At 44.9% G+C, this 25,905-nt stretch overlaps 1 protein-coding gene, 1 long non-coding RNA gene and 1 pseudogene across 2 annotated transcripts in view; 1 reads left to right on the forward strand and 2 right to left on the reverse strand.

Annotated features, from left to right (window-relative positions):
- LOC112204050 (uncharacterized) overlaps positions 1-25,905 on the forward strand; it is a 190,771-nt gene that overhangs the window by 153,114 nt on the left and 11,752 nt on the right. The window contains exons 37-43 of the mRNA XM_054686851.2: positions 11,305-11,414; positions 18,671-18,820; positions 19,699-19,752; positions 20,999-21,166; positions 23,454-23,606; positions 23,854-23,985; positions 24,946-25,098. Of these exons, the coding sequence (XP_054542826.2) occupies positions 11,305-11,414; positions 18,671-18,820; positions 19,699-19,752; positions 20,999-21,166; positions 23,454-23,606; positions 23,854-23,985; positions 24,946-25,098 (920 nt within the window). The remainder of the gene's footprint in view (positions 1-11,304; positions 11,415-18,670; positions 18,821-19,698; positions 19,753-20,998; positions 21,167-23,453; positions 23,607-23,853; positions 23,986-24,945; positions 25,099-25,905) is intronic.
- LOC739952 (ribosomal protein uL30-like) lies at positions 9,416-10,322 on the reverse strand (annotated as a pseudogene).
- LOC134810215 (uncharacterized) lies at positions 22,029-22,963 on the reverse strand. The gene is made up of 2 exons (XR_010157761.1): positions 22,880-22,963; positions 22,029-22,124 (listed from the first exon to the last, which is right to left on the reverse strand). It is a non-coding gene; the product is annotated as an uncharacterized LOC134810215 (long non-coding RNA).

Raw genomic sequence — 25,905 nt, forward strand, 5'->3', positions numbered from 1 at the left:
TTGACCCTCCCTGTACCCAGAGGGGATGGGGACCTTGGCACAGGGAGGGTCAAGGTCAGGCATGTGCACCTGGCAGCATCTCAGGGGTCTTAGGCTGGCAGCACCACCATGTGTTCAATGGGTAGCTCAGTGAGGGCAAGCCTCCTGCCCACCTTGGGTACCTAGAGTCTCTCAGGACAGAGGTTGCAGTACTCTTGGGGGTTGCCTTTCCACAGTGGATTGGGGTGGTGGGAAGGGGAGATGCCTGACTCAACTTCTCATCCCCAGGCAGGGCCCGGTGCCTCAGTCTGGTAGCTGGTGGGTCATGCATATTCATGCACTGAGACACAGGCAGGGCCACTGGGTGCTTATGGGGGTCTCACTTCCCCTGCACATATTCCCATGACCAAGAGAGCGCAACGTTAAAAGCAAATTAAAAACACCATGACAGGTCAAGGGAGAGACTGCAGAAGAAAGGGAAAAGGTTTATCTTTTAATATCGGTGTGACACTTTTTCCTGCTTTTTAAACAAGAGGTCCTACATTTTTATTTTGCACCAGGCCCCTGCGTTATGTAGCTAGTCCTGTCTGAACTATAATATCTATTCCTAACTTTGAATATTCTGTAGGAAATTCATAACCTTTGATCTAGGGAGGAGTTGTCTGACTACGAACTTAAATTAGGTTTTGCTTTTGAGACAAAGTCCACAGACATTGTAGTGTTAATTAATAACCTCTGTCCTCACCTAAGACATAGTCGTTTTATTAGTGCTTCGAGTAACCGAATTCTGTAAACAGGGCCCTGTGCAATGAAAGCGCGAGCCTCTCCCCAGCTGGGCGTCTCTAATGCCACCAGAGAGCTGAGTGCGGTTGAGCTCTAGTTACAGAACATTCAACAAGACACAAAGCGCCTGTTGTTTGTGCTGTGTTTGCTGCATCCAGGCGGCTCCCTTCCGAGTCCTTGGAGAAAATCCACAAGCCTGCAGCAGGTGCAACCATCTGCACATGTTGGGGCCGTGGTTCCTATGAGACACCTGGGGTGAGGGGCTGTGGGGAAGCATCTTTGCTCTGTGGTTGTGCTGCCTTGCACAGGGTGCCTGTCAGCTGTGCTTGCAAAGGGCCTTCAATGCAGTGGGGGGCAGGCAGAGGGGAGGGGTAGAGTTATTTTTAACAGTGGCTAGGTTGATATTACCAAGCCTCACTTTGGCTGGAGTGTGCTGGCCAGTTCTAAACTCTTGTTTGATTCTATACTTATAAGACTTTTAAACTCCATGCCAATATCAAAGGGGAAGGGTTGTTGTTTCTGGTTCTATTTTGTTTTGTTCTTTGGTCTGTCAGGCATGACTCAGTGTGGAGACCTGGATCTCCACCTCTACTGAGTTCTCCTAATTCAAGCGACTGAGTCCTTACTGTGTGCCAAGGTGCTTTGGTATACATTTCTTCAGTGTCATCTTCCTGAGACCTCTGTGGGCTTGGTACCTTCAAAGAAGGCAATAACATATTGGAATCCCCACCTACCTACTATTTATCTTGGCAGCAAGAAGTAGCCATAGTGGCCAGGGCTTCCAAGCAAGGGCTGCCTCTTCATGCAGAGATCACCCTTTGTGGTCAAGATTAGCTTGGGGCTGGAGGTTTTTCCAGAGGAAGTTAGGAATGGAGAGTATTGAGAACCAGGGGGACAGCAAAAGCCCTTATCCTTTTCCTCAGGGTCTTCTCCTTCCCTATGGGCTGACTGACTCTGGTGTTTACATTTACAACTGCCAAAAAGAAACCCTGAGCCAGGTATGGTGGCTCACTCCTGGAGCCCAAAGGCACTCTGGGAGGCTGAGGCAGGCGGATCATTGAGCTCAGGAATTTGAGACCAGCCTGAGCAACATGGTAAAACCCCAACTCTACAAAAAATGGAAAAAAAATTAGCTGGGTGTGGCGGTGCACACCTGTAGTCCCAGCTACTCAGGATACTGAGGTGGGAGGATCGCTTGCGCGTAGGATGTCGAGGCTGCAGTGAGCCAAGATCGTGCCACTGCACTCCAGCCTGAGTGACAGAGTGAGACTCTGTATCAAAAAAAAAAAAAAAAAAAGGAACCCTGGAATACTTCTCTCCCTCTCCCTCCTTCATTCCCCCTCACCTTGTCTTGGAGCTTGATCATACAGCTTCTGAATGAGTTTCCGGTTTGTCATTGAGCCTCTGAGGATGTGGCATCCAGACCTGGCCCTTGTATTAGGTCTCGGTAGCTGAACTAGTAGTCCCCTGAAAACTATCTAAAGTTGATCCAGACATCTTTGTTCAGCCCCGGGGCTTATCTTAGCAGAAATGGCCCCGTTGGTTCACAAAGATTCTGCCATCCCTCATCTTTGATGTTTTGGCATTGAAGTGATTTTTAATTGATTTTCTAATTTTCTCTGAGTAGTTATAAGGCCAACAGTCTCCAAAGTGGAATGCGTATATCCCAGGGGTGTGGGAAGAAAATATGAGAACTTCTAAATAGATTAGAGCCATATGTAAGGAGTCACATGCCACACTCTACACTGAGGTGTCCTGAAGTGACCATGGGCAGGCAATCCACAAGTAATGAGAAAATAGTCGAGGTGACACTGTAATCCTAGTGCATACTTATCCTCAGCCACATTCTGAGGTCATAAAAGATAATCTAATCATGTCTGATAAGAAGACAGACAATAAATTTTTCTTTTTTTCTTTTTTTTTTTTTTTAAAGATATGATCTCATGCTGCCACCCAGGCTGGAGTTCAGTGATGCCACCATAGCTCACTGCAGCCTTGAACTCCTGGGCTAAAACGATCCTCCTACCTCAGCCTTCCAAGTAGCTAGAATCACCGGTGCACACCACCATGCCCAACTAATTTTTAAAAATTTTTTGTAGAGCCATCCTCTTGCTATGTTGCCCAGGCTGGCCTTGAACTCTTCAAGTGATCTTCCCACCTCTGCCTCCCAAAGTGCTGAGATTATAGGTGTAAGCCACCTGCCTGGCAGACAAAAAAAAATTGTAAAAGGTCAAGGAAACTATTGGGAATGCGGATTGAGATCCATTCTCATTGTTGATGAATCCTCCCCTAAGTATATCATGCTTTGTGATATTCGCTATTGGTAGTGTTGTAGGTAGTTATAAATACATATAAATAAAATAAAATATAAAAATATAATAATATAGGATAATAAATATAATGAAAATATAAGTGTACATATATTAAAAGTGAGAGATCAACAATGTTTTGCTTCAAGAGAGCATATCAAAACAGTTCTTACAAGAGCATCGTGTCAGCCAGCATTTCCCCAGCAGTGCCATGGAACACAAGTTCCTCAAGATATTACAGCAGTAGTTCTCCCAGCCCTTCTTCGCTAACAGGCTTCTGGGTTACCTGACGCTTTCCGTTCTTCTGGTAACATGAGCCAGCAAAGTGCTCACTAATCACAGGCTTTCGGTTGCATGTATTTTACCTAGCATCTCTGATCATTGTTTGCTCCAAACCTGTTTGTGCCGGTTTTAACTGTCATTGTATTGAGATAATTTAATTAAAAACTATGTAAACCAGCGTAATAGGAATACAAAAAGAAAGAGATCTGTTGATTCTAGAAAAACTGAATTGATCATCTGTAGCACATCTAGTCAGTGAAACATTATTAAGCATTAAAAAGAAATGAGCTGTCAAGCCATGAAAAGACATGGAAGAAGCTTAAATGCATATTACTAAGTGAAAGAAGCCAATGTGAAAAGGCAACATATTGTATGATTCCAAATATGACATTCTGGAAAAGGCGAAACTATGGAGAGAGTAAAAAGATCAGTGCCTGCCACCATTTAGGAGGGTAGGAAGGGGGAATAGGCAGAGCACAGAGGATTTTGGGGCAGTGAAACTATTCTGTATGATACTAACATGGTGTATCCATGTCATCATATGTTATCCAAGCCCATAGGATGTAGGACACTAACAGTAAACCATAATGCAAACTATAGGCTTTGGATGATAATGACATGTCAATGTAGGTTCATTGATGGTAACAAATGCACCCTCTGGGGCAGGACATTGATGGTGGAGAATGTGTGTGAGGAGCTTATGGGCACTCTCAATACATTCCCCTCCATTCTGCTATGAACCTAAAATTGCTCTAAAAAAATTAAATGTATTTGAAAAAGAAAATAAAGTAAAACGCCCGGGCGTGGTGGCTCACGCCTGTAATCCCAGCACTTTATCTTGGCCAACATGGCGAAAACCTGTCTCTACTCAAAATACAAAAATTAGTCAGGCGTGCTGGAGGGCAGCTGTAATCCCAGCTACTCAAGAGGCTGAGGCAGTGAGCTGAGACTGCGCCATTGTGCTCCAGCCTGGGCAACAAGAGCGAAACTCTGTCTCAAAAAAAAAAAAAAAGAAAAGAAAAGAAAAAAGAAAACAAAATAAAAATTATGTTGAAAGGATTTGGAAAACCTGAATAAAAGGCTAGTTGTGTAGAAAAAAGAAAAATTATCAAATTGGTTATGAGACAGATGACTGAAAAGACTAGGTAAAATTGTGAAATTGTGCAAAATGATGTGTTTGGATTTTCATGGTCTTTTTCTTTCTCTAAAATCAAACAAACAAAAGTAGAAACTATAGACCAAGATTTATAGAAGAAAGATGGTGCAGAACTTCGGTCAGTGGGTACTTACAAAGAAAAGGCCTAGGCCCTATGTTAGATGACTGGCTGATGTTTGTAAATTTATGTATTTTTAAGTTAAATAAAATGTTTTAGATAGTACATGTTATTTGTAAAGCATTCTCTGCTTTAACTGACTTTTTTTTTTTTTTTAACTAACCAACTAACTCTTAGTCTTGAGTGCATTGGATAGGAGGATTTCTACCATGTTTTTCAGGGTCGGTGGAGAAGGGTTTTGTTCATTTGTGTTTTGTTCAAAATAAGTTTGGGAAACTCAGGGTAAATAATGCTAAACAGTTTCCTCTACTCTAGAGCCTTTACTATCCAACTGTGCACTGTGAATCTCCAAAGGAGAGAGAATATGCAATGTTTTTTTATTTTTTATTTTATTTACTTCTTTATTTATTTGACCATAGAACCTTTTCCTCTCCTTGGAAACATTTATTATCAACACGAAGAATTAGTGTTCTGGGGAGCAGTTTGAAAACCACAAGAGTACAAGATGCATACATACTCTGCAATAAGGCTTTCAACCTACCCACTTATTGGGGCGCCCCAGCTGGTTGGGAGAACAGCCTGGATTGGCAGTTGTATGTCTTCAAGTTTCAGTTCTGCCTTGGTTTGGGACCCAGGAACCACTGAGGCACCAAAGGCTAGTGGTTGTGTTAGGGAAGTGGAATGTTACCCAGCCAAGATGTCCTTCCTAGAGGAAGGAGGCCTGGGGGTGGTGTGCAGAGAAGGAGAGAGGGGAAGTGGTTTGGCTAACAGGAAGTCAAAGTTTCCTCTAGTCAAATGACCTGGAACAGAGTGAGAGGAGAAAATGGAGTCCTAACTTAACCCCCAGTGTGCTGTCTCCTTCCTACTTCCATGCTTCTCTCAAAAACTGCTGCCTCCTCTTAAAGAAGCCATGACCAAACACACACTGAAAATGAGACCCATTTGGAGACAGCCAACTCCTTTTTGCCAGGAATTGTTTCTTTTGGATGGATTCTGCTTTTCCTGGCTCCCTGACTCCTGCCTGCAGATGCAAATGCATGTCTGAACCTGAATTCACGAGCAAGGAGAGAGTGCGGCCGAGCGCTCTGTTAAGTTTTCCCTTCAGCTGAGTGCAGAGCTAAACCCCAAACCAGCTCACTGGACATCTGCCAGGTGAGGGTCCCCATACTAGAAGTGTGCAACAGATGTGGTCCCTCACCAGGCTTATCTGTGAGCTGGAGACCTGCCACAACAGCACCCTGGAAAAGATATCCAACTTCTCATCTGAAATACGCATGAGCCCTGTCTTGTCATAGCTTAGACTTTTAAAAAGTCTTAAACATCTTAAGAAGTGTGAATTGCTGGGCACATTAACTCTTGGATTTTCCATTTCAGCTGTACTGGGACAGTGGCAATGTGTCTTCTGGCCTTTATTTCCTAAAGGAAAAGCAAAAACAGATTTATATGTTTATTATGGAAAGTAGTCAATTGTTGAAGAAACATAGAATCCCATTTTCAAAACCAGGACTTGGCAGTAAATAGCATAAGTACAAATACCAGAGGCTCTGGCTCTGTTGTGCCCACATTTCTGGGTGGACTGTGCTAGGTGTTTCGTCTTGGGAGCACTGAGCCTCCTGTCAGTAAATTGAGTGTGCAGGTAGGAAGTCTCATCTGAAATTAGAAACAGCTGGGGCAGGAGCAGGCTGGCAGGTGTCCCTGCTGATGACCAGCACCCCCCATTAACAGAAAACGGAGTGAGGTGGAGCGTGGCTCCTAAGTCCAACTCCATAGATCGCTTCCCTGCAGTATTCCCCTGGGACCACCACGAGGAGGTAGGCACTATCCAGCCAGTTCTTACCATTGTAATTAACGTGCACATGTGCTTTTGCTCTTCCATGTGGATGGAAGTCAAGCAGTGTTGACATTCTCACATCGTTCCACCACTGTCATGTTATTTTTAAGTACCTTATTTTTAACAGATAATATATGCACATGGTTCCAAACTCAAAATGATGAAAAATATACATTTAGAGTCTTGTTGTCACCATGAACCCCCTTGCATCCTAGTCTGCCACCTGTACATAACCACTTTCATTAGTTTTCTGCATGTCCTTTCAGTGCTGCTTTGTGCATATATTCATTCTTTCACTCAATAACTATTCAATAAATATTTACATTCTTTCATTACAGGAACTATTCCATGTCCTAGGCTACTATATTTTAGGAAATATTTTAGGAATATATTCTTCCTTTCACTGAGTTTATAATCTAGGAAGGGGTAGACAACAAGCGATAACATAAGAAAAAGGAAAACAATGGAGTAAGGAAGGGTGGTGTTGCGGAGGTTTGAAGGGGGTCCATTGCAATTTTAAATTGGGTGATTAGGGTAGACCTCACTGAGTGAGTGATGTTTTGAGCAAAAGTTTGAAATAAGGTGAGGAATTGAGCTATGAGGGTATCTAAGGGAAGAGCATTCCAGACAGAAGGAACAAGCCATACAAAGGCCCTACACAGAGCATGCCTATTATATTCAAAGAATAGCAAGGACCTAAGTGTGGCTGGAGTGGACACCGTGAGGGAGAAAAAGTAGTAAGCGTTGAAGTCAGAGAGGGAGGGGGAAGGGGGGCAGACCATGCAAGGCCTTTTGAGGCTTTTGTGTTTACTCTAAATGCAGTGGGGACCAAGTCTCAGATTTTGAGCGTCATGATCTGGCTTATATTTTGACAGAATCTCTCTGGCTAAGGTGTGGAGAATAGGCTGTGAAGGAAGAAAGGGTGAAAGTAGAAAGAAGCTGGTGTGGAGGTTACTGCAATAACTGAAGAAAGGAGTGATGGTGGCTCAAACTTGGGAGCAGTGGAAATAGTGAATGGTCAAACTCTGGGCTTATTGTGAAGTAGGCACTAATGGGTTCAGTATTATTAGGTATGTGAGAAAGAAAAACCAATTATGACTCCAGCGTTTTCAATTGGGAAGATAGAATTTCTATCAGCTGAGAGGAAAACTGTGAAGCAAGTTAGGGAGGGAAGATTGGGAATTTGATTTCTGCACAAATTAAGTTTTAAATGCCTTTTAGACATCCAAGAAGACATGCCAAGTGAGTATTGGATCTAAATTTGCGAGTTGTCAGGATATGAATGGTATTTAGCTGTGAGACGAGATGAGAACGCCAAGGGAGTGAATATATATAGAAGTGAGGAGGTGGACCACGGCTGAGCCCTGGGACACTCTAATGTTAACAGCTGGGGGTGGTGGGGGAGGAGAAATAGCAAAAGACATCTAGAAGGAATAGAAAGAACAAACGTTGAGTTAGGAAAACTAGGGCACCGCAGTGTCCCAATGCCTAGTGAAGGAGATTTCTCAAGCAGGAGGAAGCGACAAATTGTGTGAAATGCTGCTGGTAGTTGAGTAAAACCACTGGCTTTAGCCACGTGAAGATCACTGGTGTTTGTGACAAAATCAGTTTCAGTGAAGTGGTGGAGGTGAAAACCAGGTAAGTGGGGTTAAGAGAGAATTTGTAAGACGTCAAAGGCAGTTTAAGTATAGACTTCTCTATCTGGGAGTTTTGCTACAACAGGGTACAAAGAAATGAGGCAATAGCTGATGGGTGAAGTGGGGTCAAGAGAAAGGTTTTTATGAGATGAGAGAAATAATGTATACTATTGTGAGTGATCCAGGAAAGAGGGGAGAAATGATGATAGAGAAGAAAGGGGAGTTTCTGGGGTAGTAATCCTAGTAGGCTTGAGGGGATATCCTCCCCCTTTATTATCATTTTAGTTATCTTTCTTATAAAATGTGGCATTTTATGGCCACTGTTCTGCACCTTGCCTTTTTCATTTAACAATCTGTGCTTCTTTTCATAACAGTATATGGAGAATTTTTGTTTTTTTCACAGCTGCGTACTATTTCATTGGAAGGATATGCCATAGTTTAAGTACGCCCTGAAGGGTGGACACTTGTGTGCTTCCAAGCTTTTGCTGCCATAACCAATGTTCCTCTGAATAACTCTGGTTATTTTCTTTAAATTTTTATATTTTTTCAAATTTACTTATCTTTTTTATTGCAGAGACAAGTGAACATTTATTTTTGTGCCTTTCTTCCTATGTGTATTTCAAGTCTTTTTCAAAACTAGGCCCCAGGAATCTCTAGATTCAATTATGTCCCTGGGCTTGGTCGACTGCTGCAGGAGTCTTAGGGAGCCTTGTACAGATGCTAGAGTTACTCATTTACCAACATTAAACCCTGGGATAGACGATGCAGCAAAGCGGACGCCTTCCTCCATGGAATGTGCTGATTTCAGACGGGGCATCAGCCAATGTAGAAAACACTAACATTTTTTCTTGGAACTGGATTGTGATGAGAGGTGCTTGCCGTGAACATAAGCTACTATCTTTTGTTTTTTGGGTTGTTTTTTGTTTTGTTTTGCTTTGTTTTTTGAGACGGAGTTTTGCTCTTGTTGCCCAGGCTGGAGGGCAATGGTGCGATCTTGACTCACCACAACCTCCGCCTCCCGGGTTCAAGCGATTTTCCTGCCTCAGCCTCCCGAGTAGCTGGGATTACAGGTGTGCACCATCACGCCTGGCTAATTTTTGTATTTTTAGTAGAGACAGGGTTTTTCCATGTTGGTCAGGCTGATCTTGAACTCTTGACCTCAGGTGATCTGCCTGCCTCAGTCTCCCAAAGTGTTGGAATTACAGGCGTGAGCCACCGCGCCTGGCCAGCTGCTGTCTTTTCTTTGGCGCTTCCTTTCCAGTTTTTGAAGATAAGGCAGGAAATAATCTTCTCTGAACATACTTGATAAAAATTCCCCAAAAAACAAAAACATATGCTTCCACTTCATTGACAAAAATTTACTGCAGTTTGGCACCTGGGTCTAGTTCAGCTGGCGGATAAGCTGATTGATGCGTTCACCCCGATAGCCAGGTGTGCCCATCTCCTTGAGGAAGCCCACTCTATTTTTGGTAGCATGACAGGCCACTGAGAGGTGGAAAGGGTGCAAGAACCATGGCATCTCCTGGAAATGCTTCCCTGGGGAGGCAATTTCATGAATGAGGTCTTCCAAGCAAATGATGCCAAACTTCCCCAGGTGCTCCTCAATCACTGTGTTGTCTGTCAGAGGGATGGTCTTATTCTTGACCTCGGATTCTCCATGTTTCAAAATGAGTTGCCAGACAGACTTCAGATTTGGAAATCCAAAGGTAACATAAGGTTCCACTATACGCAGCATTTTTAGGTTCTGGGGGGTTCCTTTTACAAGATACCACTAAAAATTTTCTTTAGGTGAAGTGTTGCAATGGTTCTCTGCACCAGTAAACTCACACCATTAATTCTTTCGATGCGTTCAACAAAGGCCAAAGGATGTTTATCTGGCAATTCCAAAGTGTGAAGTTTCACTTCTAGTCATCTGAGATGCACCTTGTCACGTTTCTGCCGCCAGGAACCATGTAGGAATGATTCCAGTCATTTAAACCTGAGCCCTTTTCCTTTCCTCTGCTCCTTCTTTGCCAAAAGTGCCTGCTTTGCCTGGATGGCTTTGAGAGCTTGATAAGCCTTCCTCTTTTTCAGGAGATTTTCTGGAACCAAAGGGATTTTTCTTCGCTCTTGCTCTGCCATCTTTCTAGTGTTGCAGCTACTGATCATGTGCAACCCCTTTAATTTTTTTTTTTAGAGCAAGGATCTCAACCTGTTTCCCAGGCTAGAGTGCAGCGATGTAATCATGGTTCACTGTAGCCTTGACCTCCTGGGCTCAAGAGATTCTCCCACCTCAGCCTCCCAAGTAGCTAGGACTACAGGCATGCACCATCATGCCTGTCTATTTTAAATGTTTTGTGGAGATGGGGTCTCACTATGTTGCCCAGACTGGTCTGAACTCCTGGCCTCAAGTGAACTTTGTATATGCCTCATCCCATCTGTGTCAGCCATATTGCTGCTTCAATCTTGGAGCTAAAGTTCAGTCTGTCAACATTTCTAATCTGTAACTCTAACTTCTCTCTTTTGAATTTCCTCTCCTTTTTTATCACTATTATATGTTCAAGTTAATTTTGCCCTCTAGCACTGGGAACTTAAGCAGATAAATATAATAGCTGTTCATTTATTTCTGATCATTGTTTTAGACCAAAATAATTGGCAGATACATAGAAGGCCTTAATAAAAATAAAGATGATGTAGGATTGATACTAATATTTGATTTGGGGTTTTTAGTTATGGTAATGGAATATTCCCTGGATTTCATAGGTGCTCTTCCAAATCTTTGCATTAGGAGTCAGGTTAGAGATCTTCCTAGTTCCCATGTTCCAGAGGGTCTTGGATCCCCAGTTGCCCAGCCCCCATTAGTTTTTGCATACAGTTGACCTTTGAACAACATGGTTTGAACTGTGCACGTCCACTGATACACAGATTTTTTTTCAACCAGATGAGGATAGAAAATACAGCATTCAGGATGTGAAAACCACGTGTGCAGAGGGCAGATATTTGTATCCACGAGCTCCCCAGGGCTGACTGCAGGATTTGAATATGCATGGATTCAGGATCTGAGGGTGTTCCTGGGAACAATCCCCAGTCCCCTGCATGTATCAAGGGGCAGCTGAGTTTAGAAACAGCTTATTGTATCCCATGTTCTGTCTCAGAGAGTTGCCATTTTATAGCCATTAATGACAGCACAATGTTTTGTGGTACTAGTGCCAGTATGTTTTCCCCCCTAGATCTCTGGAAACACCAAGTCATGAAAGAAAACTTTTCAGTCTCAAGACCACAAATAGTTGAAAAATTTATACAGAGATTAATGCAGAATTATCAGGATGATGGAGTAGAGGTATGTATTGAAAATCAGTCATTCTGTTGGTTTTTATAACATCATCCCAAACGAGGAAAACTTTCTCATTTAATGGATCTCCTAATGCTTCCCTTATTCCCTAAGAATGATTATATGAATACTGAGGCTAAGCCCAAAGTAGAGCAATTGTTAGTTGTTTTTTTCCTTTTTTTTTTTTTTTGAAATGGAGTCTCCCAGACTTGAGTGTAGTGGCACGATCTCGGCTTCACTGCAACCTCCACCTCCCGGGTTCAAGCGATTCTCCTGCCTCAGCCCCCTGAGTAGCTAGGACCACAGGCATGTGCCACCACACCCAGCTAATTTTTGTGTATTTTTAGTAGAGACGGGGTTTCACCAAGTTGGCCAGACTGGTCTCGAACTCCTGACCCCCAGGTGATCCACCTGCCTTGGCCTACTAAAGTGCTGGGATTACAGGTATGAGCCACCATGCTCAGCTGTAATCATTAGTTTTTAATTTTGGAAAAAAATTGATTTCCACTAAAGATCTGAGTAATTAGAATACATACGTTGGCAAATTTCAAATTTGGTCAATTTTTTAAAGTAACCTTGGAGTTTGTTTATGAATGAGTTGGTTTTTAGCAACATATTCTGTTGTTGATTTGTTAGTATGGAAAGCCTGAATGAGGAAAACCAAAATAGCCTATAATGCTGTTACCTAGAAAACATTAAAATGTAGCATATGAAAAAAAGCCAATAGCACAGAAAGCTAGCATTTTCACCTGTCCCCATGCCACCGTCTCCAGCTTCCTCTGCAAAGGAAGCCAGCTTCAGCAATCTGTGTGTGTCCTTCCAGAAAAAATATTCAAATCCGTGACAACTCTATATATTATATTAAATAATAATATACATTTAATACATACACACATGCATATACACAGTCCTTGGAGTTTTGAAACATGTTTATTCTTGGCAGGAAGTGCCTTGCTAAATCAAAGCAACCCACTGAAAAGGCAGGATAAGAGAGTAGACGTAGATATTTGACCATAACAGAGTTTTGTGGAGTGTTAACAAGTGCTTTTAGGTAACTGTGAATCCAGTTTCCTTTGAAACTCAACCATTTAAAGAAATTTGACTTGGCAAAACATACTTCATTTTTTTAAATGTCTTCTCCAAATTTACATTTTTCCAAGTTCTTCAAATGTTCTCCATTATTTTATAATACACATCTCAGTTCTTATGAGGTAGAGAATTCACAAGCTTGGTTGGGGATACATTTTTCCTCAGAACTTGATGACTTACATGTATTAGTTTAAGCTTTCAATCATAAACAAACATGGTACTGGGTACTCTGAGTGGGTGAAGTAGTTTCCCATCCTTGAGATAAGGAAGTGGTTAGGGTGGGGCATATCAGAAAAATGGATGGAAAAATTTTGTGGCTCACCTTATAAAGGAAGGAAATTCTGGCCTGACGTGGTGGCTCATGCCTGTAATCCCAGTACTTTGGGAGGCTGAGATTGGCAGATCACTTGAGGCCAGGAGTTTGAGACTAGCCTAGCCAACATGGTGAAACCCAGTCTCTACTAAAAATGCAAAAATTAGCCGGGTGTGGTGGCGTGCGCCTGTAGTCCCAGCTATTTGGGAGGCTGAGGCGGGAAAATCGCTTCAACCTGGGAGGTGGAAGTTGCAGTGAGCCGAGATTGTGCCATGGCACTCCAGCCTGGGCGACAGGGTGAGACTCCATCTCAAAAAAAAAAAAAAAAAAGGAAATTCTGATACATGCTACAATGTGGATGAACCTTGCAGACATTATTGCTAAGTGAAATATGCCAGTCACAAAAGCACAAATAAGCTATGACTCCACTTATATGAGGTACCTAGAGTAGCCAAATTCAGAGAGACAGAAAGGATGGTGGTTGCCAGGGGCTGAGAGGAAAGAATAGGTAATTATTGTTTATCGGGTACAGGATTTTTGTTTTACAAAATGAAGAGTTCTGGCAGTGGATGGTGGTGATAGTTGCACAACAATGTGAATATACTTAATGCCATTGAACTGTACCTTTGAAAATGGTATAGTGACAAATTTTATGTTTAACACAATAAAAACAACAGTTTAGTGACTGAAGTCCTTCTCATTTCTTATCTGTATGCTTCACCCCAACATTGAGGTCTTGTGGGAAAGAAGCATGAATGTCAGTAGGCAGAGCAAACCCATATCAGGTACACCCCACACTCTGGGCACACTTGAAGAGGCTGGTGTCAGCCTGCCAGTGTCTTAAAGTCAGGGTCCTCAGGATGCTCCAGCCCCTCCAAAGTCTGTGCCTGGTAGGCTTCTAGCCTTTTCTGGATCATCTGCAGTAACAGGGAACTTACTCTTCCAGCCACCCCGTCTCCATCATGGATATGGTGCAATCTTGGCTCACTGCAACCTCTACCTCCTGTGTTCAAGTGATGCTCCTGCTTCAGCCTCCCAAGTAGCTAGGATTACAGGCACGTGCCACCACACCTGGCTAATTTTTGTATTTTTAGTAGAGGCAGGGTTTCACCATGTTGCCCAGGCTGGTCTTGAACTCCTGACCTCCAGTGATCTGCCTGCCTCGGCTTCCCAGAGTGCTGGGATTACAGGTGTGAGCCACTGCCCCCAGCCCACTGATGTGTTTTGTCAGCAGAGGTGGGTGTTTTAGAAACATCCTCAAGATACCTCGTGTGTGCCTGATATTAAACAAATTGTTACAAGGGATTCCAAGATGAAGCAAACCACAGAAACTCAATTGCTGCTGGCAGGCCTCAGGGCTAGACTTTGGCCATAACAAGGCCCAGTGCTTGCCATGCTTCACCCCAGGCTGCTTCTCTTGAAGAATCCCTGGGGTAATCTGCTGCTCTTCCACCCAGTGCCATCCATCATGGTTCAGGTTTGAATGATGGTGACAGAACAGCCCAGTGGAAGGCGGTGCTGCTTATTGGGCAGAACTGGGCCAATAATCTTAGTCTGCAGCTCTTATGCCAGCCAGGGTCTTGGAGAAGAAACTGGCCAATGGTACCCACTCACGCTGCATTTTGACACAAGCACAGGTGACATTTACAGTGACCCAAGGAGGCAGGAGTAGGTTGCAGAGCAAGTTTTAGGAAATAAATTGCTCCGAGAGCCCAGAGAAGGCTGAGCCCACGGAAGCCACACCGGCTGCTTCATGTGCTGCTTCCAGGAGGCCAAGTGCACAGGGTGCAAGACCAAAGCTTACCTGGAGAGAGGGGCTGCTGGGAGCCTGAGAGCCTCCCTGCACCCCTCCCTCACTGGCCACTCACTGCTTCCTGTCTGCCCCTCCTCAGACATGCTCCCTGTCCCATGTCCCCTGCAGGTACTCTGCCTGCACCCTTCTCCCTCTCCCTGCTTCCAGCCTCTCTCCCCTTGAGCTGTTCTTTCAGCTCAACCTCTTGAGGCCTCAGTAGAGCCCTGAGAGAAGGAAGCAATAGAACTTCTATGGCCTCTGGAGATGCTCAAGGAGAGTCCTACCTTTCCCACCTCTTTGGTGTTATACAGACTCACCATAGACTCCTCCTGCTGGCCAGGTAAAACATCATGTTGGCTCAGAGGGCATGGCAGAGGGCCACTGTGGTCCAGTTGTGCGTTTCTGTGGGTTTGGGATCCTATATCTGCAGAGGCTATGGTGGCATTACTATGAGAAGTGTTTGCCCTGCATAAGAGCTGTTGGATGCCCTGTTGGCACACCCATGTCTGGGCACTCATACCCAGGATAGTAAAGACTGAGTTGCTGTGGCTGGCTCAGAGCACTAGGCCCAGAAGAGGTCACTGGCCACACCTTGCTGAACTCCAGTAGGGTCTTGTGACTTCTCATGGCTGCAGGCTTTCATTACAGTCAAACCAGGAAGTGCTTCCTTTGTCATGACCAAACCCATGTAGCCTTGCCCTTTCACCAGGAGGTCAAGGTCCAGGGGTAGAATCTTGAGTTCTCTTTGCCTTGTGTCAGCAACTAAACCATGGCTGTCATGGTGCTTGCTCTCCAGAGACTGGGTGGGGCAAGAAGGGTAACGGGCAGGTCATCCACCCACTAATGCAGCCCCTTGAGGAGGGCCCTAGAGTGTGAGTGGGAGACACTGAGTTCCTGCCCCTCACTGCCCCGTCCACTGCTCATTAAATCCAGAGGTTTCCATCTGCTGCTTTATTGCCCGTATCTTGATCATATCCTGCCAAGCTGATATAGTTGATGACTTTTTAAAAAGCTCAACTATCTTTAGATTACTATATGCATTTTATTTTTACATATATTTACATAATTATTTTAATTATATACATTTTATGATTATATTGTAGTAGAAAATATACTCATAATCTTAGTGCTCATTGATAACCATTATTATTATTATTATTATTATTATTTTTTTTTAAGAGACAGGTCACCCAGGCTGGAGTGCAGTGGCCTGATCATACCTCACTGCACCTTCAAACTCCTGGGCTCAAGTGCTCCTCCCACCTCAGCCTCCTGAAGCTAGGACTACAGGCGCACACCACCATGCCCAGCTAGTTTTTGTATTTCTTTTTTGTAAAGATGGGGTCTCACTTTGTTGGCCAGGCTGATCTCAAACTCCTGGCCTCAAGCAATCCCTCCTTGGCCTCCCAAAGTGCTGGGATTACAGATGTGAGCCACAGCACCTAGCCTCCACTATTATTATTTTGACATATTTTCTTCCAAACTTTATTTATAACATTTTTCTACTCATGCACTTTGATATAGGTTGGCTGTGTCCCCACCCAAACCTCACCTTGAATTGTAACTCCCACAATTCCCACATGTTGTGGGAGGAACCCAGTGGGAGGTGATTGAGTCATGGGGGTGGGTGTTTACTGCACTGTTCTTACCATAGTGAATGAGGCTCACAAGATTTGATGGTTTTAAAAACAGGAGTTTCCCTGCACAAGCTCTCTTTCTTTGCTGCCATCTGTGTAAGACGTGACTTGCTCCTCCTTGCCTTTCACCATGATTGTGAGGCCTCCCCAGCCATGTTGAACTATAAGTCCATTAAACCTCTTTCTTTTGTAAATTGCCCATTCTCAGGTATGTCTTTTTCAGCAGTGTGAAAATGGACTAATACACACTTTTTTTTTTTTTTTACAAAATAAGATTATTCTGCATGACCTTTTTTTATAGCATGCTTTTTTGTTCACTTGACAATATGTTATAAAGATCTTTCCTCATCAATAAACATATGTCCATTTATGGTGGCCATTCAGTATTTCGTCATGTCTATGAGCCAGATGGATTCAACTCGTTTCCATTGTTAGGCATTTTAGGTCGTTTCCATTTTTCTTTTCTATTGGAAAAAATATAAAGACATATGTAAAATATGTAAAAATATGTAAAAATATAAAAACATACGTAAACATCTGTTTACATATGTTTTTGTGGATAACTTTTATTCCCTAAATTCCTAGAAGAGGAGCTACTAAGTCAAAAGTCACAAGCATGTAAACTCTTGTCATAGATACTGTCAGCTTGCCTCCAAAATAGATTCTGTCTCCTCTCCCCAGCTGCAGCGAGTGAGCCACTGTCCTTACTCTCCTCCATCAGGGCTCGTCTTACTGCTATTTGCCATCTCTGCTAGTTTGCCTCAATAACTTACCTTGGCCAAGCCCATGGTAGGCTTTCCCTGGAGGTCAGTGGAGCACTGGGGTTGCAATGATAGGACAGTGCCCTGGGCCTTCCAGGACAAGCAAATCAGAGCCAGGAGGATCCCCTAGGCTCAAAGGACAGGCTGGCTTCAATGGTAGATGGCCAGGGAGCAGGAGCCGGCCTGACCCCAGAAGTGTCACAGATAAAACTCACGTTACAGTGTAGGCTGGGTCTTAGACTTGGCTCCATAAACTTTCTCACCCCCCCCATCCCTGCAGATAGATACACACACACACACACACACACACACACACACACACTCATTGATGCACAGAGGGACAAACACACTCGCATAGATATGCAGGTCCTAGTTGGGTAGGTCTGTCCTACCTTCCAAATATTGGCTCCCATTTCTCTCCAGAACCTAAATCTAAGCCTGCCTTGGAAGGTTGGGCTGTTCCTTAATTGCCACCTATTCAAAAAGTATGCACAATCTCCTGGAGAAAGGGAATGAGTGGAATTGCCTAGAGAATGAGCTGTGTGGCCCTTAGACCAGAGCAAGAGAAGCCCTTGCCAGATACCCCATATACCAGAGGGCCCCTCTCTGGCCTTTCTCCAGCCATGACCTTCCCCACAAGGTAAGAAATCCCCTGGGCCACAGGGACATATCCACTCAGAGCCCTGGCCTTCATTTTAGACCATGCTCCAAGTACCTGGGACCTGGAATTCCCTGAGTCCCTGGCCTGAATGGGCCTCCTCCCTGGATCACCTTCCCCCGAGTGAGAGTGGACCTCATCACTAGTGTGCACACCCCTGGCCTGGAAGTGGCCAAGAGGCGACTGGGCGTGTGGATGGAGTTTGGACATGCAGGCTAGGATGTCCACTCACAGGCATGTGAAGACCTCACAGCATGACATGAGGCCAGAGCTGGGAAGAGAAGGGGGTCACACTGTAAACTACAGGTTGGGGACCAGCCTTCCCCAGGTCACCACACTACAGCATAGAACTGAGAGTAGTCGGCCGGGTGACTCTCACACCTGTAATCCCAGCACTTTGGGAGGCCGAGGCAGCTGGATCACCTGAGATCAGAAGTTTGAGACCAGCCCGGCCAACATGGTGAAACCCCATCTCTACTAAAAATACAAAAATTAGCCGGGTGTGGTGGTGCACCCTTGTAATCCCAGCTATTTGGGTGGCTGAGGTGGAAGAATTGCTTGAACTTGGGAGGTGAAGGCTGCAGTGAGCTGAGATCACACCACTGCACTCCAGCCTGGGCGACAGAGCGAGACCCCGTCTAAAAAAAACAAAAAAAAAACAAAAAAACTCAGAGTAGTCCAGGAATAATAAATTCAAATCTGGCTTTCCAGGTCATTTTTCAGGTCTGTTTTTCAAGGTAGGAGAATTAAACATTTCATTCTGATATTTTGTTAGTTTGATTTATAACCTTTCAATGTTTTGACATGCGCTATGTGGGCTTCCATTGTCCTCGTGTCCTTACAAATGTTCAAAGCTGACTTGAAAGAGAGGCTTGCAAGGCTAGAGCCCATGGTTGGATATAGAGAAGAAACAAAAGTGGGTCTGTGAGCCAAGGCAAAGAGTGCCTGGGGCCCTGGCATGATGAGGCTGCACTGCTGGAGTGGCTGTGAATAATGAATGCCTCTTTCCTTTCAGATCACTTTCAGGACAGATCACCTTGAGGCCTGCCTCCTTTCCCTGGGTTGTGATGTGATGGCAAGAGAACGCAGCAACTTTGAGACCTACTCCATGTGCTATGAGCATGTGTTGCATCATGCTAGGCAGAGGCTCAGCCAGAAAGAGCAAGTAGGTTCCCAGAGAGAGAAGAACTGCAGTGGGGAATGGGCATGGGCAGGGAGGCTCAGGAGGCACTCAGAAGAGAAAAGTAAAACTGAGGGGGTTGGGATACATACAGTGGTTCTTATGCCAGAACTGAGGGTGAATGGTACCCTCAAATCTCTCTACTCATTGGCTCAATCATTCTCCTGGGCTCTGGTATTCTCAGTTGCACACTAGGTTATGTGCTTGGGAAGTGTCCAGTGGAGAATACGAAAGGTGAGCAACAAAGGGGCTGGCCCTGCAGGGGAAGGTACATAGCTGTCCTTTCCACCCTCAGCAAACACAAGGCACCGTGCGCTGTTCCTGGTCTGGGAAAGAAGCCAGGATCCTTGAGTAAACTCTCTCTTCAGGATGCATGTCATGGGTCAGTCTCACTGGGAGACTTCCTTAAAATATGAGCCCGCTGGTGGGATGGAAGAGTCAGTCCTCCTGCCCTGGGCTGCCCACTATTGTGAAGGTAGATTGCATCAGAGGTTTAGTGTGATTTTAGTTTATACCTTAGAAAAGTTCAAAAGTCTAAACCACTAGCCAAAACACCAAATGAAGCATTGAAATGATGAACAACGAGCCTTGAAGCCACCCCCATTTTGGGCTATCCCCATTACTCAGTTCTTGGCATCAGTGTGGGTACCTGGAAGTCAATGTTGTCTTTTGAGGCTGTGTTAGGCATCCTGAAGTCCAGTGGGGCAACTCACACAGTCTCAGCTCCAGGCACAGCCTAAGGTTCTCAAAATGGGGCTCCATTAACACAAATAGGAGGTGTTTGGAATGTGTTGTACTGACCTGAGCCATGGTTGGAAGACTAAATGTTAGAGTTTGGTTGTGTACTGCTTTCTCCTGCCCAGGAATTAGATGCTACACAAAGAGGCCAGGGTCCACCTGAAGACAGTGCTGGCCAGGTAGGTCATTTCCTATTAAAAGGTTCTCTTCTCCATTTCTCACATCCACACTCTCAGGGCTAGCCAGCTATGGGATGCCTTAGAGTCATTTGCTTGTGTCACCTGTAGAAGTCCCGTCAGTGAAGGTCCACTGCAGGAACACCAAGGAGTGTGCTTTCACTTTTGGTGAGCAACCCTCCTTAGGGTGCATTTTTTTTTTCTTTTTTTTTTTATTATGCTTTAAGTTTTAGGGTACATGTGCACATTGTGCAGGTTAGTTACATATGTATACATGTGCCATGCTGGTGCGCTGCACCCACTAACTCGTCATCTAGCATTAGGTATATCTCCCAATGCTATCCCTCCCCCCTCCCCCCTCCCCACCACAGTCCCCTGAGTATGATATTCCCCTTCCTGTGTCCATGTGATCTCATTGTTCAATTCCCACCTATGAGTGAGAATAGGGTGCATTTTTTTTTCTTGAGTTTTTTGGTCGCTTTTGTTATTTTGTACTGGTTTTGTTTTGTTCTGTTTTTGTTGTTACTTTGGGGAGTTTTGTTGTTGTTTCTTGTTTTCTTTTGATGCCAGTTAAGGTGCATTCCAGGCCAGACGTGGTGGCTCATGCCTGTAATCCCAGCACTTTGGGAGGCTGAGGTGGGTGGATCACCTGAGGTCGGAAGTTCCAGACCAACCTGACCAACATGGAGAAACCCCATCTCTACTAAAAATACAAAATTAGCCAAGTGTGGTGGAGCATGCCTGTAATCCCAGCTACTCGGGAGGCTGAGGCAGGAGCATTGCCTGAACCCGGGAGGTGGAGGTTGCGGCGAGCCAAGATCGCTCCAGCCTGGGCAACAAGGGCAAAACTCTGTCTCAGACTAAATAAATAAATAAAATAAAATGCATTCCAAAAAAGAAAAGGGATGTTTGGGCTGAGGTGTCAAGGGGAGGCCAGTTTGGAAATGGAGGCCAAGACAGTTGAAGTATTTTTCTCTAACTGAAAAGGGCCTATGTAGTGGCTTTTCTGGGGTCACTTATTCACCAGTCAGTGTCTGGCGCTGTTCTGGGACCTTTGAATTGTCCTTAAATTCTTCTGCCTGCATTTATTTAGCAGAATGTTCACTCTCTTCATTAGGTTTAAAATAGAAGTGAAATTCAATACTGATCTATAAGAAACTATTTTGTAGTAGCAGTTTGAAACTCCTAAATTGTTTTTCACACACACACACACACACACACACACACAGACATTTTCTCATGCTTCTAGATTGCAGAGCTCAGTCATGATATGACCATGGAAATCACCACTCTGAGAGCCCAACTCACAGACTTGGAAGAGGTGAATCTGAATCTCAAGAAGCAGATTAGAAAAGAAGTCCAAGAAGAATATGAAGCATTAGTCCGAGCTTTGTTTGAGACCTGTTTACACATAAAAGTAAGTGTCCCGTGTTGAACATCTGGGCCACCCATTGGGTAGCCGAGTGTAACGGATTCCCATGGTGGCTGCACACCCAGGGATCGATGACAGAATAATGGGCTTTGTAGTAACAAGAGATTCTTAGGCCCAAGAATTTTCTAGCTCTAAGCTTTCACTGCAGAAAGAGAGTCAGCAATGGGTTGTCATTAACCACGATAGACACTGAATTTGGGGATAATACAGAAGTCTATCTTTTACCCTCTATTGACAGTTGCTATTGTCACTGTCTGATTGCTGTTGGGAGGACAGAGTGTTCTGCTCCCCACAATCCCTCACCTCCCCAGTTTCTATCACCATTTTATCTGTTAGTGTGACTTTCCAGACTACAGTGCCTGGGCCAGGCCAGACCTTATGTAGGTAGCAGCAGGTGCCTCTGGAGAACTCCCTGGACACATTCAGAATTTGAATCAGCTTCCACAATTTTTTCCAACCCTCAAAATGCCTGCCAGCCTCACTCTCACATTTCAATGTCAGCAAACTGCTGACCTGTCAGCAAAGACCCATTGCAGAAGTGATGGGGTACGCATGCACCCGCAGCACTGTGGAAGCCAATCGCTTTCATGTGATGTTTGCACAGCCATAAGATAGATGCCCCAAGCCTAAAATGGGCCATCAGGGAGACTGGTCCAGCTGACTCACCGGTGTGAATTTCAGTGCAACCTACCACCTGCAAGTCCACAGCTTCCCCCAACCCTGTCCCCTTCCCTGCTATTGGATACACCCCAAAGCCAGCCCCGTTTGGGTCCTTGAGTCTCTCCCCAAGGATTGCAGAATGGCCCTGAGGGTTGTTAGGTTAACAGGAGCTTCCACCAGTACTCACCTTGGCCTGGTCATTCCAGCGAGAATTTCCTCTTACTTGCAGTGTAAATGCTTACACATATTAAGGGATCGAACCCAAAATGTATTAGGTCTGGTGCTGCAGGAGAAGGATGGGCAGACAGTGACAGCTGGAATTTGCTAAGCCATCTTTCAGGTGTGAGATTGTTGAGAAATGTCTTAAGTTCCTTTTAGCTTCTGCCAGATTCCCAGTTAAAAAGTAGATTCTCTCTGTTTCCCAGGCTGAAGTAGTTCCACCAAGCCTCCTACAGTAGGGAATCCCTGTTATATTGCAGGGTCCCACGAAGTTGCTAAAGCTTCTGTTGTGTGGCCAGAGCCAGGCTTCCCTCCGTGGCTCCCAGCTGGGCACCCTCCTCCTGCCTTCCTCTCCAGGGAAGTGGTTTAGAAGTGAGAGGACACCCCTACCCTACCTCTCACCCCAGAGACACTGGGTGTCTTAGTCTGCTCAGGCTGCCATAACAAAATATGATAGGCTGCACAGCTTAAACAACAGAAAGTATACTTCTCACAGTTCTGGAAGCCAGAAGTCTGAGATCAGGGTGCCAGCGTGGTCTGCTTCTGGCTGAGGGCATGCTTCCTGGCTTGCAGGTGGCTGCCTTCTCACTGTCCTCACGTGGGAGAGAGGGAGAAAAAGAAAGGTCTCTCTCTCTCCCTCTTCCTATAAGGCCACAGTCTATTGCAATAGAGCCTCACCCTTATATCCTCATTTTAATCTTAATTACCTCCTAAAGATCCTATCTCTAGATACTGTCACATTGCTGGTTAGGGTTTCAACATATGAATCTGAGGAAGACACAGTTCAGTCCATAGCACTGGGTCTTCAGTCGTACTTACCATTGATCAGGCTGTTTCCTCACAAGCCATTTAGCCAGAAGCCATTCAGAACGGAATATTTCCTAATGAGGTTTCTGCTAGATCCTAAATAGGAAGGCAGCCAGCCTGACTCCCTCCTCCACTTTATCTATATTTAACAGAGCTCCTCAGGAGTGGCTCATCTACAGTGTCTTGTCTGGTCACATTCTGCTGTGAGTCAACATAGCAGCAAAAATCTTTGGTTCAGCTTCCCAAGTAGCTCTTACCAGGGGCAGTTTGGTCAGCAGGTTTTCTACCTGTGTGACCTTCCACTATCCTCCTGGCTCAGCTTGCCTTGGTGTTGACAAGGAAGGCACAATCTAAGATGTGCTGGTGTCCAGATGATGAAGCCCTGTGAATAAAAGACAGCACTCAGGGGGCCGCTAAGTGTGACTTCCTTATAGTACATGTCAGAATAATTGTCTCAGTAGGTGATATCTTAATGTGAAATTACTTACAAAAGTTAAGTTGTAGAAGGCAAAATGGCTTTTCTTCAACTACCCTTCACACTACCCAAATCCATTTTACTTCCTTGACTTGATTCTGCAATTTGCAGGAGAAGCTGGATGAGAATCAGCTTAATTTGATCCAGAAAGTGTGTGAGCTCATCGGTGAAGTGAGAATAGAAGGGATTGACAATATGAAGGACCTAAAGAAAAAATGGTGCTCTGCCAGCCCCGATGAAGGAATGAAAGAAAACCCAGCCAAAGTATGTGATTTCATTTAGCAATGGGATATCAGCGTTTCATCCTAGCATCTGACTCTACCATTCACCCTGTTAGCATTCCAGCCTGATTTCCCTGAGAAAGCATTGCATCAGGCATTTTAAAGGGGGCACAGGGACGCACTGCACAATTGTGTCATTTTCTGGAAGGCATGTTTCTGATGTTAGGGTTTGTGCCCTTCCTATGAAAATGTTGGGGGCAGCCTTTCCTGAAAATGAGCCTTCTTAGCAGGAACAGCTGTGGGCCTTGGAGCAGGACAACTGCAGCCTGGCCAACCTGGTGTGCAAAGTGAGGAGCCTGGGCCGCTGGAGGCTGGCTGTGCAGCAGGCGCGCTTCCAGGCCCAGCTGAGCAGGGCAGAGAAGGTGAGCTCTGGTGGGGGAGACCCAGACAGTCCCCAGGATGGCTGATCCCAAGCCTCCATGGCTGCAGCTGCCATGGTGTCACTGTAGCTGTGAGTGGCACTGGTGTCAGGTGGTAGGGCCAACCATCCTGAAGGACCCGACAGTTGGCGATTTTTCCTGGGAACAGGCCATGTGAGAACTTCAGGAGAAACAGAAAGGGGGCAGAAGCAAAGGGGGCAACAAAAAACAGATCAGAGAATTCAGCATAAGGGAAGGAAGTGAAAAGATGGAGGAAAGGCTTCACCAAGGGCTTGAGGCTGCTTTGTCAAAATACCGCATATCTTTGGGTTTCATACATGAGTATCTGAGGAAAATGAAGTCACAAAATAATAAGTGAGAAATCTGCTTTAAGGTAAATTGAGTCCAAAGCTCATATTGATAGCTATTTGGAAACTTTCACATCCTGTTTCTGAAAGTATTTACTCTGATATGTTACCCTCTTCTGAATTAAAATCATGGAAGCAGGCTGGACATGGTGGCTCATGCCTGTAATCCCAGCACTTTGAGAGACCAAGGTGGGCAGATCACCTGAGGTCAGGAGTTTGAGAGCAGCCTGGCCAACATGATGAAGCCCAATCTCTACTAAAAATACAAAAAAATTAGCCGGGTGTGGTGGTGGGCACCTGTAGTCTCAGCTACTCAGGAGGCTGAGGCAGGAGAATTGCTTGAACCTGGGAGGTAGAGGTTGCAGTGAGCCAAGATTGTACCACTGTACTCCAGGCTGGGTTGACAGAGAAAGACTCCATCTCTAAATAAATAAATAGTAAAATAAAATCATGGAAGCAGTGACTAGCAGGAGCTCCCTTCTACCGGAAGTTTGAAAGAAGAATGGATGGGAAAGTGGTTTAGATACTGCTTTTGAAACTAAAAATCTGGAAAGGAAACCTATTTCCTATCTTACTGTGTTTGGGATGTTTACAGGAATCTATTCAAAGTAAAAAAGAGTATTTGCGCATCAAGCTGATGGCAGAGCGAGAAGTGGGTTTATTTCGTCAGCAGGTCCTGGCTCTCAGGCAGGCCCTGGCCAGGGCACAGGCTGACAGCGCGAGGATGTGGAAGCAGCAGGACAGCCAGGTATCTGAACCTCAGAGCCTCTTCCTCATTCCCTTTGCAGTTAACTCTGCAAAGCTGAACGTGGCCACCACACTTGGTGCTGTGGCTGCCAGGAGCAGTCACCAGAGCACCACAGCCTGAAGCCACACAGATGGCACAGCCAGGAAAAGATAGCCTGGACTTGGGCTTCCCTTCTCCTCCCTCCTCTCCAGCCCGGAAACCAAGGGCGGTGGCCAAAAGGCTATTGTTCTTACTCATGTGGCTGAGAAAATATTACTCCTAAGCAAGATCATTATCACATACGTGTGTGTGTGTGTGTGTGTGTGTCCATTTCTCTGAGGATCTTTTTGCTAGAGGCTGTCCTGGGATTCTGTGATCTAGGCCTCTGCCTTGAACACAGGCTTTCATGGGGCAAGCACGCTTCCAGTTGACAACAATCCTTGGCAAGTAGAGTGTGGTCCAGCCTTGCAGTATTATCCCCCATGCGAGACTGTATCCTTTCCCAGTGATCCATACTGTGTCTCACTTTCAGAAGTTACTGCTGCGCGATAGGGGCCGGCACCAAAATAAAGGCATTCTAAGCCTAAGCATTTCCTTACTGTGCCAACCCTCTGGGCATGAATGAAGCAGGGGGACTCTAGGTTTAGAGTGAGAACAGCTGAGTTAAAGTAACAGCCTGGGAAAGCTAGGCGTATTTAAAGCATGAAGTTCATCTTGGACCCTAATTCTTCCATGATTCTGCATCAGATGAGTTAACTATGTAAAGTACATTATAAACTGTAAAGTCATCATACAGATATGAATAATAATTAAGTATTGACCATCTAG

Source organism: Pan troglodytes, chromosome 5 (assembly GCF_028858775.2).
Source record: "Pan troglodytes isolate AG18354 chromosome 5, NHGRI_mPanTro3-v2.0_pri, whole genome shotgun sequence".
NCBI classification, from domain to species: domain Eukaryota; kingdom Metazoa; phylum Chordata; class Mammalia; order Primates; family Hominidae; genus Pan; species Pan troglodytes.